Here is a 19,367-nt window from a genome sequence, read left to right as displayed (position 1 = left end):
TTTGGGGTCACTTAGAAATGTCATTGTTTTTGAAAGAAAAGCAATTTTTTTGTCCATCAAAATATCATCAAATTGATCCGAAATACAGTGTAGACATTGTTAATGTTGTAAATTACTTTTGTAGCTGTAAATGGCAGATTTTTTATGGAATATCTACATAGGCGTACAGAGGCCCATTATCAGCAACCATCACTCCTGTGTTCCAATGGCACGTTGTGTTAGCTAATCCTAGTTTATCATTTGAAAAGGATAATTGATCATTAGAAAACCCTTTTGCGATTAGGTTAGAACAGCTGAAAACTGTTGTTCTGATTAAAGAAGCAATAAAACTGGCCTTCTTTAGACTGGTTGAGTATCTGAAGCACCGGCATTTGTGGGTTCGATTACAGGCTCAAAATGGCCATAAACAAAGACTTGTCTTCTGAAACTCGTCAGTCTATTCTTGTTCTGAGAAATGAAGACTATTCCATGTGATAAATTGCCAAGAAACTGAAGATCTCGTACAACGCTGTGTACTACTCCCTTCACAGAACAGCGCAAACTGGCTCTAACCAGAATAGAAAGAGGAGTGGGAGGCCCCGGTGCACAACTGAGCAAGAGGACAAGTACATTAGAGTGTCTAATTTGAGAAACAGATGCTGCACAAGACCTCAACTGGCAGCTTCCTTAAATAGTACCCTCAAAACACAAGTCTCAACGTCAACAGTGAAGAGGCGACTCCGGGATGCTGACCTTCTAGGAAAGATTACGCGGATACCCAATTACTCTCAAAATCAAGAAATGAGCTGTTAAATTCTACAACCACCTAAAAGGAAGTGATTCCCAACCTACAGAGAGATGAACCTGGAGAAGAGTCCCCTAAGCAAGCTAGTCCTGGGGCTCTGTTCACATACACAAACAGACCCTACAGAGCCCCAGGACAGCAACACAATTAGACCAAACCAAATCATGAGAAAACAAAAAGATAATTACTTGATACATTGGAAAGAATCAACAAAAAAACAGAGCAAACTAGATTGCTATGTGGCCCTTAACAGAGAGTACACAGTGGCAGAATAACTGACCACTGTGACCGACCCAAACTTAAGGAAAGCTTTGACTATGTACAGACTCAGTGAACATAGCCTTGCTATTGAGAAAGGCCACCGTAGGCAGACCTGGCTCTCAAGAGAAGACAGGCTATGTGCACACTGCCCACAAAATTAAGTGGAAACTGAGCTGCACTTCCAAACCTCATGCCAAATGTATGACCATAGAGAGACATATTTCCTTCAGATTACACAGACCCACAAATAATTTGAAAACAACTCCAATTTTGATAAACTTCCATATCTACTGGGTGAAATACCACCGTGTGCCATCACAGCAGAAAGATGTGTGACCTGTTGCCACAAGAAAAGGGCAACCAGTGAAGAACAAACACCATCGTAAATACAAACCATATTTAAATTGATTTATTTTCCCTTGTGTACTTTAACTATTTACATATCGCTAAAACACAGTATATAGCCATTGGAACTTTTGTGAGTGTAATTTTTTATTGTTTATATCACTTTTGTTTATTATACACTGCTCAAAAAAATAAAGGGAACACTTAAAGAACACAATGCAACTCCAAGTCAATCACACTTCTGTGAAATCAAACTGTCCACTTAGGAAGCAACACTGATTGACAATAAATTTCACATGCTGTTGTGCAAATGGAATAGACAACAGGTGGAAATTATGGGCAATTAGCAAGACACCCCCAATAAAGGAGTGGTTCTGCAGGTGGTGACCACAGACCACTTCTCAGTTCCTATGCTTCCTGGCTGATGTTTTGGTCACTTTTGAATGCTGGCGGTGCTTTCACTCTAGTGGTAGCATGAGACGGAGTCTACAACCCACACAAGTGGCTCAGGTAGTGCAGCTCATCCAGGATGGCACATCAATGCGAGCTGTGGCAAGAAGGTTTGCTGTGTCTGTCAGCGTAGTGTCCAGAGCATGGAGGCGCTACCAGGAGACAGGCCAGTACATCAGGAGACGTGGAGGAGGCCGTAGGAGGGCAACAACCCAGCAGCAGGACCGCTACCTCCGCCTTTGTGCAAGGAGGAGCAGGAGGAGCACTGCCAGAGCCCTGCAAAATGACCTCCAGCAGGCCACAAATGTGCATGTGTCTGCTCAAACGGTCAGAAACAGACTCCATGAGGGTGGTATGAGGGCCCGACATCCACAGGTGGGGGTTGTGCTTACAGCCCAACACCGTGCAGGACGTTTGGAATTTGCCAGAGAACACCAAGATTGGCAAATTCACCACTGGCGCCCTGTGCTCTTCACAGATGAAAGCAGGTTCACACTGAGCACATGTGACAGACGTGACAGAGTCTGGAGACGCCGTGGAGAACGTTCTGCTGCCTGCAACATCCTCCAGCATGACCGGTTTGGCGGTGGGTCAGTCATCGTGTGGGGTGGCATTTCTTTGGGGGGCCGCACAGCCCTCCATGTGCTCGCCAGAGGTAGCCTGACTGCCATTAGGTACCGAGATGAGATCCTCAGACCCCTTGTGAGACCATATGCTGGTGCGGTTGGCCCTGGGTTCCTCCTAATGCAAGACAATGCTAGACCTCATGTGGCTGGAGTGTGTCAGCAGTTCCTGCAAGAGGAAGACATTGATGCTATGGACTGGCCCGCCCGTTCCCCAGACCTGAATCCAATTGAGCACATCTGGGACATCATGTCTCGCTCCATCCACCAACGCCACGTTGCACCACAGACTGTCCAGGAGTTGGTGGATGCTTTAGTCCAGGTCTGGGAGGAGATCCCTCAGGAGACCATCCGCCACCTCATCAAGAGCATGCCCAGGCGTTGTAGGGAGGTCATACAGGCACGTGGAGGCCACACACACTACTGAGCCTCATTTTGACTTGTTTTAAGGACATTACATCAAAGTTGGATCAGCCTGTAATATGGTTTTCCACATTAATTTTGAGTGTGACTCCAAATCCAGACCTCCATGGGTTGATAAATTTGATTTCCATTGATAATTATTGTGTGATTTTGTAGTCAGCACATTCAAACATATGTAAATGAAAAAAGTATTTAATAAGAATATTTCATTCATTCAGATCTAGGATGTGTTATTTTAGTGTTCCCTTTATTTTTTTGAGCAGTGTATATTTCACTTGCTTTGGCAATGTAAACATATGTTTCCCATGCCAATAAAGCTCTTTGAAATGAAATTTAATTGAGGGGGTGGCTAATACAAAAAGGGGGGGGGGACTGAGAGAGAGGGGGGGGACTGAGAAAGAGAGAGAAAGAGAGAGAGAGGCAGAATTCTGCAAAAATATCCTCCGTGTACAATGCAGAACACCAAATAATGCATGCAGAGCAGAATTAGGCCGATACCCACTAATTATCAAAATCCAGAAAAGAGCCGTTAAATTCTACAACCACCTAAAAGGAAGCGATTCCCAAACCTTCCATAACAAAGCCATCACCTACAGAGAGATGAACCTGGAGAAGAGTCCCCTAAGCAAACTGGTCCTAGGGCTCTGTTCACAAACACAAACACACCCCACAAAGCCCCAGGACAACAGCACAATTAGACCCAACCAAATCATGAGAAAACAAAAAGATAATTACTTGACACATTGGAAAGAATTAACAAAAAAACAGAGCAAACTAGAATGCTATTTGGCCCTAAACAGAGAGTACACAGTGGCAGAATACCTGACCACTGTGACTGACCCAAACTTAAGGAAAGCTTTGACTATGTACAGACTCAGTGAGCATAGCCTTGCTATTGAGAAAGGCCGCCGTAGGCAGACATGGCTCTCAAGAGAAGACAGGCTATGTGCACACTGCCCACAAAATGAGGTGGAAACCGAGCTGCACTTCCTAACCTCCTGCCCAATGTATGACCATATTAGAGACACATATTTCCCTCAGATCACACAGATCCACAAAGAATTCGAAAACAAATCCAATTTTGATAAACTCCCATATCTACTGGGTGAAATTCCACAGTGTGCCATCACAGCAGCAAGATTTGTGACCTGTTGCCACAAGAAAAGGGCAACCAGTGAAAAACAAACACCATTGTAAATACAACCCATATTTATGCTTACTTATTTTAACTTGTGTGCTTTAACCATTTGTACATTGTTACAACACTGTATATATTTAATATGACACTCGAAATGTCTTTATTGTTTTGAAACTTCTGTATGTGTAATGTTTACTGTTAATTTGTTTTGTTTGTTTCACTTTTGTGTATTGTCTACCTCATTTGCTTTGGCAATGTTAACACATGTTTCCCATGCCAATAAAGCCCCTTGAATTGAATTGAATTGAGAGGGGGAACTGAGAGCGAGAGAGATAGAGAGAGAAAGAGAAAGGGAAAACTGAGAGAGAGCTCGATAGAGAGAAAAAAAAAGAGAGAGAGAAAGAAAGACAGAGAGAGAGAAGGGGGACTGAGAGAGAGAAATAGAGAGAGAGATGTGGGGAGAGGGAGAGCGAGAGAGTGAAAGAGAGATGAGGAGAAGAATTGGGTATAAGCGAGTGGGGGTATGTCACGGAAAAGCATATAATTGTGGTTTGAGAACAGATCAAATGAAAGAGAGGGAGAAGAGAGAGAGAGAGAGCACGGGGGTTGGGGTGAAGAAGTTGTTGACATGTTGGCAGTTTTCATGAGTATTTTAGCAGAGCTGGAACGCAGCAGACCAATAAAGCCATTTAATCCCAATTGTAGTGAATGAGGTGAGGCAGAACAGTCACATAACAATATTGATGTCTTCAAAGCTTACTATTTATTTGGCTTTAAAACCAAAGAGAGAGGAAGGGAAAGGAGGAGTGTGGGGAGAGAGGAGAGCTAGGATAAAAGGAACAACATTCATACACACTAGGAGACAAAAGAAAAATGAAAAGAGTGATGGAGGGAGGGAGGAAAGAGAAAACATGGCCCTGTCATTACCAAAGGCCCCAGCACAGCTACAGTACAGACACAGAGACAGAGAGAGACAGAGGGAGGGATGGCGAGAGGGATGAGAGAAAGCTGCTATGGCTTTTGGTAGGCCTGTCATTACAAAGGGCCGGAGCTCCATTCCGATCCTGTTTTAGACCCTACCACAGGGGTTAAAATACACACACACGCAAAAACAGGGTGCGCTGGCCCTGGCATTAGTGAACTGTGTTTGACTCTGCACCTAGAGTAGCTGCAAACTGCTGGCAGACACACACACACAGGAGTGGCTGCTTGCTGGCACAGCCACCCAGTAATTCCTCTGTAACCATAGAGATCTGGCGATACCTGGATCAGAAGACCCTGCTAGGACAACGTGGCCCAGAGTGTGTGTGTGTGTGTGTGTGTGTGTGTGTGTGTGTGTGTGTGTGTGTGTGTGTGTGTGTGTGTGTGTGTGTGTGTGTGTGTGTGTGTGTGTGTGTGTGTGTGTGTGTGTGTGTGTGTGTGTGTGTGTGTGTGTGTGTGTGTGTGTGTGTGTGTGTGTGTGTGCTTGAATGTATGGTAAGAAAAGCTGCCCTATAATGAGGGGGGATTCTGAACACACACAGACATGGCCTCTAATGTTAATTCCTTCTAAACATGGCCTCAGCTGACTCATTGAAAAGTCCATACCAAACAAACACACCACCTCCTCCTCTCACCCCCACCACATCCCTCAGCTGACTCATTGAAAAGTCCACACCAAACAAACACACCACCTCCTCCTCTCACCCCCACCACATCCCTCAGCTGACTCATTGAAAAGTCCACACCAAACAAACACACCACCTCCTCCTCTCACCCCCACCACATCCCTCAGCTGACTCATTGAAAAGTCCACACCAAACAAACACACCACCTCCTCCTCTCACCCCCACCACATCCCTCCAGGACTGACTCATTGAAAAGTCCATACCAAACAAACACACCACCTCCTCCTCTCACCCCCACCACATCCCTCCAGGACTGACTCAGTTCCTACAGCCATATGTAACCCAGGATCAAACACATGTTGTCTACAAGACTCAAGACCGTGTTAGTCCACTGACTCAATCAATTCATCAATCAATCAGTCAACCAGTCAGCCAACGGGACAGAGAACGTACCAGGAATCCATCAGGTGAGTCTGGACTGAGGGTCATTCCTAGATGAGAGTTCTTCAGGTTTCTAGATACATTCTGTAACGTGCTCTCACCTGAGACAGAGAGGGAGGAGAGAGATGGTTGATGACATTACCTAGAGGCTGAGCTATGGTCAGTTTAGTGTTTCTCCTCCTAATGGTTAAGATTAGGATCAGCGGAGGGGAAGCTGATTCTAGATCTGTGGTTGTCTCTCACCTAGGTTGGTTTTGGTGCAGTTGGAGCTCCTCTCCTCTCCCACGATGCATTTGTACACGTCTCCTCTCCTGGTATTGGAAGGTCCATCCCAAGGAGCACCAACCAGCATCCTGCATCACAATCACACACACAGCCAATCAGGTAAGATTATCAATGCATCCTACTACAGATACACTAATTGATAGCCTGGAGGGCGGCAGGTAGCCTGGAGGACGGCAGGTAGCCTGGAGGACGGCAGGTAGCCTGGAGGACGGCAGGTAGCCTGGAGGACGGCAGGTAGCCTGGAGGGCGGCAGGTAGCCTGGAGGACGGCAGGTAGCCTGGAGGACAGTAGGTAGCCTGGAGGACGATAGATAGCCTGGAGGGCGGCAGGTAGCCTGGAGGGCGGCAGGTAGCCTGGAGGGCGGCAGGTAGCCTGGAGGGCGGCAGGTAGCCTGGAGGGCGGCAGGTAGCCTGGAGGGCGGCAGGTAGCCTGGAGGGCGGCAGGCAGCCTGGAGGGCGGCAGGCAGCCTGGAGGGCGGCAGGCAGCCTGGAGGGCGGCAGGCAGCCTGGAGGGCGGCAGGCAGCCTGGAGGGCGGCAGGCAGCCTGGAGGGCGGCAGGCAGCCTGGAGGGCGGCAGGCAGCCTGGAGGGCGGCAGGCAGCCTGGAGGGCGGCAGGCAGCCTGGAGGGCGGCAGGTAGCCTGGAGGACGGCAGGTAGCCTGGAGGACGGCAGGTAGCCTGGAGGACGGCAGGTAGCCTGGAGGACGGCAGGTAGCCTGGAGGGCGGCAGGTAGCCTGGAGGGCGGCAGGTAGCCTGGAGGGCGGCAGGTAGCCTGCCATTGAGCAAGGCAGTGAACCCTAATCGTTCCAGGGTCGCCATCAATAACCTGTACACCTACAGGTTACCCACTTGTTCATGCAGTGAAACAGGACAAATATAAGCACCCCCTTTTTGACCTTTGACAAACACACACACATACAGACGTTGATACTCACGATTTGTCCCCCGCATTGTCATGCTGTAGCACAGAGAAACCAAACAGGGCCTCCTCTGGACCAGTGTAGATACGAGGCCGCTTAACATCGATGTTGAAACACTCACACAACCCTGAGGAAACATTACAACAGAGAGAAGGTTATAGAAAGGGGTTGTGAGGAGAGAGGGGCTGGGGTTGTGAGGAGAGAGGGGCTGGGGTTGTGAGGAGAGAGGGGCTGGGGTTGTGAGGAGAGAGGGGCTGGGGTTGAGAGCTGAGAGGGGCTGGGGTTGTGAGGAGAGAGGGGCTGGGGTTGTGAGGAGAGAGGGGCTGGGGTTGTGAGGAGAGAGGGGCTGGGGTTGTGAGAAGAGAGGGGCTGGGGTTGTGAGGAGAGAGGGGCTGGGGTTGTGAGGAGAGAGGGGCTGGGGTTGTGAGGAGAGAGGGGCTGGGGTTGTGAGAAGAGAGGGGCTGGGGTTGTGAGGAGAGAGGGGCTGGGGTTGTGAGGAGAGAGGGGCTGGGGTTGAGAGGTGAGAGGGGCTGGGGTTGTGAGGAGAGAGGGGCTGGGGTTGTGAGGAGAGAGGGGCTGGGGTTGTGAGGAGAGAGGGGCTGGGGTTGTGAGGAGAGAGGGGCTGGGGTTGTGAGGAGAGAGGGGCTGGGGTTGTGAGGAGAGAGGGGCTGGGGTTGTGAGGAGAGAGGGGCTGGGGTTGTGAGGAGAGAGGGGATGGGGTTGTGAGGAGAGAGGGGCTGGGGTTGTGAGGAGAGAGGGGCTGGGGTTGAGAGGTGAGAGGGGCTGGGGTTGTGAGGAGAGAGGGGCTGGGGTTGTGAGGAGAGAGGGGCTGGGGTTGAGAGGTGAGAGGGGCTGGGGTTGTGAGGAGAGAGGGGCTGGGGTTGTGAGGAAAGAGGGGCTGTGGTTGAGAGGAGAGAGGGGCTGTGGTTGAGAGGAGAGAGGGGCTGTGGTTGAGAGGAGAGAGGGGGTTGTGAGAAGAGAGAGGGATGTGAGGAAAGGGGGGGTTGTGAGGAAAGAGGGGCTGGGGTTGTGAGGAGAGAGGGGGTTGTGGGAAGAGAGGGGGTTAGAGAGAGGGTGTTGGGGGTGAGAGAAATTAAGAGAGTGAAAGAGAGAGGGAGCGAGAGAGTTTACATTGCTTTGGTAATGTAAACATATGTTTCCCATTCCAATGAAGCCCTTAAATTGAATTGAATTGAGATGGGGGGAGGGGAGAAGGATAAACAGAGTGACCAAAGATGACCTTTGAGGAAAAAGGGAGTCCAGTCTAAGGGGGAAAGGAGAGGGAGAGAAGGGGAGAGAGGGAGGGAGAAAGAGGGGGGGTTGTGGGTTATAAAAACTATGTAGTATAGTAGCTCCCTGTTATACCATACAAACCTGCCCTTTATACAGACACAAAGAGAGAGAGAGAGAGAGAGAGAGAGAGGGAGAGAGAGAGAGAGAGAAAGGGAGAGAGGGGGAGAGAGAGAGAGAGAGAGAGAGAGAGGGGGAGAGAGAGAGAGAGAGAGAGAGAGAGAGAGAGAGAGAGAGAGAGAGAGAGAGAGAGAGAGAGAGGGAGAGAGAGAGAGAGAGAGAGAGAGAGAGAGAGAGAGAGAGAGAGAGAGAGAGAGGAGAGAGAGAGAGAGAGAGAGAGAGAGAGAGAGAGAGAGAGAGAGAGAGAGAGAGGGAGAGAGAGAGGGATAGAGAGAGAGAGAGAGAGAGAGAGAGAGAGAGAGAGAGAAAGAGAGGGTAGAGGGAAAGCAAGAGAGGTACAGAAGAAGGAGAGAAAGAGGTAGAGCGACGGTGCAAGCAAAGGAATGGAAGAAGGATAGTTCATTGAGTCGCCCAGGGGAGGTGTGTGACTGAGAAAACAGACATGGAAACACACAGGCCAACCGTCAAAATAAAAGCCACACTACACTCTTTATGATGATGTCATTTAAAGAGAGGAGACCTGTAGAGTGCCACACTAAAATAGACTCACAGACACCCGAACACTTTAGCAAACACCCCCAACTGTAATGCATATAAACACAATGGAGATACAGACCGAACAGTTACCCAGGCTCGAACCCCAAACATAGGGTACATACAGTCCTAACCCAGGCTAGAACCCCAAACATAGGGTACACACAGGCCTAACCCAGGCTAGAACCCCAAACATAGGGTACCTACAGGCCTAACCCAGGCTAGAACCCCAAACATAGGGTACAGACAGGCCTAACCCAGGCTAGAACCCCAAACATAGGGTACCTACAGGTCTAACCCAGGCTAGAACCCCAAACATAGGGTACAGACAGGCCTAACCCAGGCTAGAACCCCAAACATAGGGTACCTACAGGCCTAACCCAGGCTAGAACCCCAAACATAGGGTACCTACAGGCCTAACCAATAGCTGCAAAAAAGCTTATAGCTGCAAAATGTTACTTGTTGGGTGACCCGACTCCTCTTTCTCCCTCCAGATGAATTTCCTTGATTATAGGAGCCATGCCTCTCCCATACAGTAATCATGATCCTGCTCCTCTCTTTCACTGACGTGACATCATAACATCTCTACTGTTCAACTCTCTTTAATTGTGGCCGGGCATCTCTCTCTCTCACCCACACACTCTTCTCTCATATGTTTCAAAGACTGTCCGTAGCAACACCAAGACCCCTTCACCCCTCTCTCCTATCCCCCGCCACCTTAACCCCCCACTCTCCACTCAAATAATCCCATTTTCCTCCTCCTCTTCCTCCTGTACCCCCTCCCCGGCTCTTCACCCTCACCACCAAACCACCCTCCTCTTTTGCTCCTCCACTCCCATTTTCAGCTGGTTTATATGGGTCTGTACCACAGCATGTCTGACCAGGGATCATCATGACAACTGACTGTAAACATTTATGCAGCCAAACCCCATCCAGATTCAGATTCCTCTCTCTATTCAACCATGCGATCGGCTCACGATGCTCTTGCTGCTATGTGTGTGTGTGTGTGTGTGTGTGTGTGTGTGTGTGTGTGTGTGTGTGTGTGTGTGTGTGTGTGTGTGTGTGTGTGTGTGTGTGTGCGTTTGTGTGTCCTGCTACTGAATGATGTATATATTCGGGGATGACAGGTCAGTGGAGTTAACAGTACAGTGTTACGTGTGTTACAGATGAATGGCAGCCTGACCACAGACGTGTGTTAAGTATGGAGACTACACGTGGCTCTGATTTATGGCATTTCAAATGGACCACCGTCTCTCTATCACAGCTTCGCTCTCTCTCTCTCACACACACACACACACACACACACACACACACACATTTTCTACTTTAAACTGTCTACCAATCTTTCTACCACTCACTCCCATCATTTTATTTTGTCCACTTCTTTATCTGCTCCTCTCCTCTTCATCTCTTGTTGTCTTCACATGTCTGCATTGGCCTCCTGGCTTATACTTTGGTCGTCTCTGGTAGGCCGTGCAATGATGACCACAGTAGGTGTCTGCCTCTCTGTTTCTCTAGTATTCATTGAATTACAAGGCTTCTCGCTCTACCCCCCTCTACCCCCCCCCCCCCATTTCTCTTGCTCTCTGACTCACCTCCATCATGTTCTGTTCCCTGTCAGTCCCTAGTGGGGTATGGGGGTGGAAGAGAGTGGGAGTGAGAAAGAAAGACAGAGAAGGAAAGAGATATAATGGACAGCGAGAGGGAGGGAAAGAGAAAGGGAACAATGAGAGAAACAGAAAGAGACATTGGGAGAAGAGAGATTGTGTAGGAGAAGGACTGGGGAGAGGAGAAGGACTGGGAAGAGGAGAGAGAGAGAGAAGAGAAGGAATTCCCCAGCTATCCCCCCATACACACACCTGTGTTCTACATCTCAGCAAAGCATAACAGAGCAGCTAACAGTCCTGGTATGCCTGGTTAACACACTGGGGAGGCCTGCTCAAACCATCAACATCACACACACAGTCAATACATACAGTATATCACAAAAGTGAGTACACCCCTCACATTTTTGTAAATATTTGAGTATATCTTTGCATGTGACAACACTGAAGAAATTACACTTTGCTACAATGTAAAGTAGTGAGTGAACAGCTTGTTTAACAGTGTAAATTTGCTGTCCCCTCAAAATAACTCAACACACAGCCATTAATGTCTAAACCGCTGGCAACAAAAGTGAGTACACCCCTAAGTGAAAATGTCCAAATTGGGCCCAATTAGCCATTTTCCCTCCCTGGTGTCATGTGACTCGTTAGCGTTACAAGGTCTCAGGTGTGAATGGGGAGCAGGTGTGTTAAATTTGGTGTCATCGCTCTCACACTCCCTCATACTGACTGGTCACTGGAAGTTCAACATGGCACCTCATGGCAAAGAACTCTCTGAGGATCTGAAAAAAATAATTGTTGGTCTACATAAAGATGGCCTGGGCTATAAGAAGATTGCCAATACCCTGAAACTGAGCTGCAGCACGGTGGCCAAGACCATACAGCGGTTTAACTGGACAGGTTCCACTCAGAACAGGCCTCGCAATGGTCGACCAAAGAAGTTGAGTGCACGTGCTCAGCGTCATATCCAGAGGTTGTCTTTGGGAAATAGATGTATGAGTGCTGCCAGCATTGCTGCAGAGGTTGAAGGGGTGGAGGGTCAGCCTGTCAGAGCTCAGACCATACGCCGTACACTGCATCAAATTGGTCTGCATGGCTGTCGTCCCAGAAGGAAGCCTCTTCTAAAGATGATGCACAAGAAAGCCCGCAAACAGTTTGCTGAAGACAAGCAGACTAAGGACATGGATTACTGGAACCATGTCCTGTGGTCTGATGAGACCAAGATAAACTTATTTGGTTCAGATGGTGTCAAGCGTGTGTGGCGGCAACCAGGTGAGGAGTACAAAGACAAGTGTGTCTTGCCTACAGTCAAGCATGGTGGTTGGACTGTCATGGTCTGGGGCTGCATGAGTGCTGCCGGCACTGGGGAGCTACAGTTCATTGAGGGAACCATTGAATGCCAACATGTACTGTGACATACTGAAGCAGACCATGATCCCCTCCCTTCGGAGACTGGGCCGCAGGGCAGTATTCCAACATGATAACGACCCCAAACACACCTCCAAGATGACCACTGCCTTGCTAAAGAAGCTGAGGGTAAAGGTGATGGACTGGCCAAGCATGTCTCCAGACCTAAACCCTATTGAGCATCTGTGGGGCATCCTCAAACGGAAGGTGGAGGAGTGCAAGGTCTCTAACATCCACCAGCTCCGTGATGTCGTCATGGAGGAGTGGAAGAGGACTCCAGTGGCAACCTGTGAAGCTCTGGTGAACTCCATGCCCAAGAGGGTTAAGGCAGTGCTGGAAAATGGTGGCCACATATAATATTGACACTTTGGGCCCAATTTGGACATTTTCACTTAGGGGTGTACTCACTTTTGTTGCCAGCGGTTTAGACATTAATGGCTGTGTGTTGAGTTATTTTGAGGGGACAGCAAATTTACACTGTTAAACAAGCTGTTCACTCACTACTTTACATTGTAGCAAAGTGTAATTTCTTCAGTGTTGTCACATGCAAAGATATACTCAAATATTTACAAAAATGTGAGGGGTGTACTCACTTTTGTGATATACTGTACATGTCTCAAACAGGTAATGAAGTGTAGTACAGGCTAACCACAAACAGCGTCTGACTACGTTGACTTCAATGCATTCCTTCCTCATTCATTCCTCAGGATCAGCAGGAGGAGACAGAGATGTGGCCTGAACAGACAGCAGTGTTGTGTTGTACTGGACTGGTACATGGCCTGAACAGACAGCAGTGTTGTGTTGTACTAGACTGGTACATGGCCTGAACAGACAGCAGTGTTGTACTGGACTGGTACATGGCCTGAACAGACAGCAGTGTTGTGTTGTACTAGACTGGTACATGGCCTGAACAGACAGCAGTGTTGTACTGGACTGGTACATGGCCTGAACAGACAGCAGTGTTGTACTGGACTGGTACATGGCCTGAACAGACAGCAGTGTTGTACTGGACTGGTACATGACCTGAACAGACAGCAGTGTTGTACTGGACTGGTACATGGCCTGAACAGACAGCAGTGTTGTGTTGTACTGGACTGGTACATGGCCTGAACAGACAGCAGTGTTGTGTTGTACTAGACTGGTACATGGCCTGAACAGACAGCAGTGTTGTACTGGACTGGTACATGGCCTGAACAGACAGCAGTGTTGTGTTGTACTAGACTGGTACATGGCCTGAACAGACAGCAGTGTTGTACTGGACTGGTACATGGCCTGAACAGACAGCAGTGTTGTACTGGACTGGTACATGGCCTGAACAGACAGCAGTGTTGTACTGGACTGGTACATGACCTGAACAGACAGCAGTGTTGTACTGGACTGGTACATGACCTGAACAGACAGCAGTGTTGTACTGGACTGGTACATGGCCTGAACAGACAGCAGTGTTGTGTTGTACTGGACTGGTACATGACCTGAACAGACAGCAGTGTTGTGCTGTACTGGACTGGTACATGGCCTGAACAGACAGCAGTGTTGTGTTGTACTAGACTGGTACATGACCTGAACAGACAGCAGTGTTGTGTTGTACTAGACTGGTACATGGCCTGAACAGACAGCAGTGTTGTGTTGTACTAGACTGGTACATGGCCTGAACAGACAGCAGTGTTGTACTAGACTGGTACATGGCCTGAACAGACAGCAGTGTTGTGTTGTACTGGACTGGTACATGGCCTGAACAGACAGCAGTGTTGTGTTGTACTGGACTGGTACATGGCCTGAACAGACAGCAGTGTTGTACTGGACTGGTACATGGCCTGAACAGACAGCAGTGTTGTGTTGTACTAGACTGGTACATGGCCTGAACAGACAGCAGTGTTGTACTGGACTGGTACATGGCCTGAACAGACAGCAGTGTTGTGTTGTACTGGACTGGTACATGGCCTGAACAGACAGCAGTGTTGTGTTGTACTGGACTGGTACATGGCCTGAACAGACAGCAGTGTTGTGTTGTACTGGACTGGTACATGACCTGAACAGACAGCAGTGTTGTACTGGACTGGTACATGACCTGAACAGACAGCAGTGTTGTATTGGACTGGTACATGGCCTGAACAGACAGCAGTGTTGTGTTGTACTGGACTGGTACATGGCCTGAACAGACAGCAGTGTTGTGTTGTACTAGACTGGTACATGGCCTGAACAGACAGCAGTGTTGTGTTGTACTGGACTGGTACATGACCTGAACAGACAGCAGTGTTGTACTGGACTGGTACATGGCCTGAACAGACAGCAGTGTTGTACTGGACTGGTACATGGCCTGAACAGACAGCAGTGTTGTGTTGTACTGGACTGGTACATGACCTGAACAGACAGCAGTGTTGTGTTGTACTGGACTGGTACATGACCTGAACAGACAGCAGTGTTGTACTAGACTGGTACATGACCTGAACAGACAGCAGTGTTGTGTTGTACTAGACTGGTACATGACCTGAACAGACAGCAGTGTTGTGTTGTACTAGACTGGTACATGGCCTGAACAGACAGCAGTGTTGTGTTGTACTGGACTGGTACATGACCTGAACAGACAGCAGTGTTGGACTGGACTGGTACATGGCCTGAACAGACAGTAGTGTTGTGTTGTACTAGACTGGTACATGGCCTGAACAGACAGCAGTGTTGTATTGTACTAGACTGGTACATGGCCTGAACAGACAGCAGTGTTGTACTGGACTGGTACATGACCTGAACAGACAGCAGTGTTGTGTTGTACTAGACTGGTACATGGCCTGAACAGACAGCAGTGTTGTGTTGTACTAGACTGGTACATGACCTGAACAGACAGCAGTGTTGTGTTGTACTAGACTGGTACATGACCTGAACAGACAGCAGTGTTGTGTTGTACTAGACTGGTACATGACCTGAACAGACAGCAGTGTTGTGTTGTACTAGACTGGTACATGGCCTGAACAGACAGCAGTGTTGTGTTGTACTGGACTGGTACATGACCTGAACAGACAGCAGTGTTGTACTGGACTGGTACATGGCCTGAACAGACAGTAGTGTTGTGTTGTACTAGACTGGTACATGGCCTGAACAGACAGCAGTGTTGTATTGTACTAGACTGGTACATGGCCTGAACAGACAGCAGTGTTGTGTTGTACTGGACTGGTACATGGCCTGAACAGACAGCAGTGTTGTGTTGTACTGGACTGGTACATGACCTGAACAGACAGCAGTGTTGTGTTGTACTAGACTGGTACATGGCCTGAACAGACAGCAGTGTTGTACTGGACTGGTACATGGTCTCACTCAGATCATGTTTGACATCATACAGGGATCCTACACAGAACAGTTGAACCAGGTTTTTAAATAACACTGAGTGTACAAAACATTAGAAAAACCTTCCTAATATTGAGTTGCACCCCCTTTTACCCTCAGAACAGCCTCAATTCGTCGGGGCATGGACTCTACAAGGTGTCGAAAGCATTCCACAGGGATGCTGGCCCATGTTGACTCCAATGCTTCCCGCAGTTGTGTCATGTTGGCTGGATGTCCTTTGGGTGGTGGAACATTCTTGATACACACAGGAAACTGTTGAGTGTGAAAAACCCAGCATCATTGCAGTTCTTGACACTCAAACCGGTGAGCCTGGCACCTACTACCATACCCTGTTCAAAGGCACTTAAATATTTTGTCTTGTCCATTCACCCTCTGAATGGCACACATACACAATCCATGTCTCAATTGTCTCAAGGCCTAAAAATCCTTATTTAACCTGCCTCCCCATCTACACTAATTGAAGTGGATTTAACAGGTGAAATCAATAAGGGATCATAGGTTTCAACTGGATTCACCTGGTCTGTATATGTCATGGAAAGAGCAGATGTTCTTAATGTTTTGTGCACTCAGTGTATGGATTCATAGATCCAAAACACTACTTGTAAACACCCCACCTTTAAGTAAGATGTCTACTGCCTCCTTATTACAGTGTTATACACTGTGGACATTCTTATGAACACTCCAGGACCATCCTGGAGCTCACCATGATCTACTAGAGTGGGATGGAGGTTGCTAATAGCAGGAAGAAATCTTACAGGGTCTAGCTTTACTGTATCATGCCTTGCAATAGATTACCGTGATTCTGCCCTGTCTAATAATACCATCTCTTCATTCTTTTCATGGCAACTCACTGCACAGTAACATAGCAATTTACTCGCTGCTTATGGACTGTGTCAACACTCATTCCTGGTGAAACTATAATAGTATTTTCTCTCCTCTCCTGCCGTCTAACAGGAGTCAGTGAGTGAGGTGTGTTATGGTAGAGGTAACATGCAGGGGTTGGGAGGTGGGGTAGTCGACATTAACAAGCGTGAAAATGAGTGTGGTTCGTCTGACGGAAATACCGTATTACTATAACTGGAGCTTCTAGGTGAATTCTGGAGAGATGGATATTACTGATAGGATTTAGGTCTAACCCTCCCACTGGCACCAGTGCAGCAATTCAGGGGAGGGGGCGGGGTTTGATCCAGCAACCAGCAGGAGAGAAGATAGCCCTACACAATGAGGAAGCTATGTAAGTTCATTACCATATTGTACAGTTAAACCTTGCAGGAGGGCAAAAAAGGCCAGACTGCAGAATCCCACTTCTGCCACCAAACTAGTGATTAAGGTGGCAGTCAAAATGGGATTTGAACCAGCAAGCCTGTGGTTAGAGGTGAAAGTGCAAAACCTCTTGTGCCATAAGAGGCCGTGGCTGTGGCTGGGCATTATCTCTCACATGATGTAAGCCTACAGGGAGGCTATAAGTAGCTTTCTAAATATCCTGCCTCAGCCTTTGTACCTTAGAGAATGATGCCTGCAGTTGTTTAGGTGAATCACTTCAACTTCAAGTTCTTTGAGCTTTGAGACCTAGAGAAAATCCATATTGTGTATAAATATAACACATTATTCATGATTGTTTGAAGATAAGGAGTGAGTCCACTGAGGGAGCTCCAGTAGGTAACTTGATTACCATATCATACAATTGGACAGGGGAGCAGCAGCAGGGGGGAACCAGGGAAACAGCTGTATGCCTACACAGTAAATAGCTGGGCCAAGTCTCAACATAGAGAATGACCCTGCACACTGTAGTGGTTATAGAGGTCTTTCAACTGGTTTACAGGATCAGTGTTTATGTTCTAGGACCTATGATGTGCTGTAGGTGCATTAGCTGGCTGTGGTATAAAGGTCCAGAGACTTCTCTGCAGAGGTTGTAGGTCCAACAATGCCATTGGGATAACGAATACACTGATGAATCTCGAACTAGAAAATGCCTAATTTTCATGAACATGTTTGTATAGGCTACTTAAACTTTCAAAATGCTGTCATTGAAGTGACTTTGTAAAAGGTCAAGGTCGGGGTCAAGGATTAAAGGTATTCGTGAGAAAAAAAACAACTCTAGAAAGGTTGAGATGATAGACAACGTGACAACTCACACTGGTTACAAACTTACCTTTGAGGAGAACTATTAACTTGAGGAGTAGCAGGTATTTGTGCAGCTCCATGTTGTAAAGGACGGACGGGCTTCGTGTTATCTCTCTTTCTGTTCTGGACTTGGCTTTAATTTCCCTAGAGTTCGTTTAAATTCAATGCTCCGGCATAACAGCGCGAACACAGGCGCGGTCTTTCAACTCGCGGTATTCCCCAGGGATCCGTGAAAACACAGTTCCAGTGGTATTGCTTGGGCGCGTTGTAATGTAACCGTGTTGTGTTGCTTCCGATAACCCTGCTTCACATATTATTGAGCGAAAAACAGACTACTTAGTTATGGTCTGTTGCTGTAACCGCTATCAGGTTTAACAACATGTTAACAGGTTTTTAAAGAATTAAACAGAGGTTGTCCTAGGTTTATTTTATTTTTGACAAACAGTAGCCTAAACTATCTAAATATTTTTGGGCCGGAATATGTGCCATAAATTATTACCTTAACCTGTGCGCAACTAACACTTCAAATGTCTAAACAACTAGTCAAAAACAACTAAACAACTGATTCAAGCTCAAAACCAACACCTGTCCCGAAGAAAAGTCCAATTTAGTGTCGTTAAACCTTCACTAATGCGTAACAGATTCACAAATGCATGTTTAATTGCTTCCAATAAAGAAAAACACATAGGCCTAACTATCAGTCAGATAGTCTACGTTTCTATTGCTGTTCCTCCTGGCTCGACGCTCCAAAAATTATCCGAAGAAAGTACCCATATTCATCTTTCAACCAAACCGTTTGAGGTAAATTAATGTTTGGGTTTTCTTGACAACTTTTCTGTTTCAATTTTCACACTTCTGGTTGGTGATATCCCTATTTTTCGTCGTTTCCCCTCATTTATAGCGATTGTATCCCTCTCTGAATAGTGGAGTTTTACTCCAAAGCAACAATCAATAGCGCTTTTATTCCAGCGCGAGGAGACCTTCCTTCCCTCGCGCGTCCCTCAATTCGACTTCTCTCTCAGCGCGCGCCTGGTTCACATTTTGAAAACCCCAAACGACTTTCTCTCTCTCTTTATCTCTCTCTCAATTCATTTTTTTTCTCTCTCTCTCTCTCTCAAATAAATCTCTTTCTGAATTATATCTCTGTCTCATTCTTTCTCTCAATTCAATTTAAGGGGCTTTATTGGCATGGAAACATATGTTTACATTGCCAAAACAAGTGAAATAGATAATAAACAAAAGTGAAATAAACAATAAAAAATCAACAGTAAACATTACACTCACAGAAGTTCCAAAAGAATAAAGACATTTCAAATGTCATATTATATCTATATACAGTGTTGTAACAATAGTTATTTGTGGATCTGTGTAATCTGAGGGAAATATGTGTCTCTAATATGGTCATATATTTGGCAGGAGATTAGGAATTGCAGCTCAGTTTCCACCTCATGTTGTGGGCAGTGTGCACATAGCCTGTCTTCTCTTGAGAGCCAGGTCTGCCTACGGCGGCCTTTCTCAATAGCAAGGCTATGCTCACTGTGTCTGTACATAGTCAAAGATTTCCTTAATTTAGGGTCAGTCACTGTGGCCAGGTATTCTGCCACTGTGTACTCTCTGTTAAGGGCCACATAGCAATCTAGTCGCTCTCTCTCTCTCTCTCTCTCACACACACA

The 19,367-nt window shown here is 47.3% G+C and overlaps 1 protein-coding gene across 1 annotated transcript in view; it reads right to left on the bottom strand.

Moving 5' to 3' along the window:
* Positions 1-18,720, bottom strand: part of LOC129842341 (integrin alpha-10-like) — a 54,660-nt gene extending 35,940 nt beyond the window's left edge. Inside the window, exons 1-4 of the mRNA XM_055910861.1 lie at positions 17,723-18,720; positions 7,292-7,403; positions 6,316-6,425; positions 6,085-6,173 (exon numbers count right to left, since the gene is read on the bottom strand). Coding sequence (XP_055766836.1) covers positions 6,085-6,173; positions 6,316-6,425; positions 7,292-7,403; positions 17,723-17,774 — 363 coding nt within the window. The 5' untranslated portion in view covers positions 17,775-18,720. The remainder of the gene's footprint in view (positions 1-6,084; positions 6,174-6,315; positions 6,426-7,291; positions 7,404-17,722) is intronic.
* Positions 18,721-19,367: the final 647 nt, after the last annotated feature.

The sequence above is a fragment of the Salvelinus fontinalis genome, unplaced genomic scaffold, assembly GCF_029448725.1.
Source record: "Salvelinus fontinalis isolate EN_2023a unplaced genomic scaffold, ASM2944872v1 scaffold_0033, whole genome shotgun sequence".
Classification (NCBI taxonomy): Eukaryota; Metazoa; Chordata; class Actinopteri; order Salmoniformes; family Salmonidae; genus Salvelinus; species Salvelinus fontinalis.
Note: the sequence above shows the minus strand (reverse complement) of the source record. Positions and strands in the feature narration are given on the sequence as shown.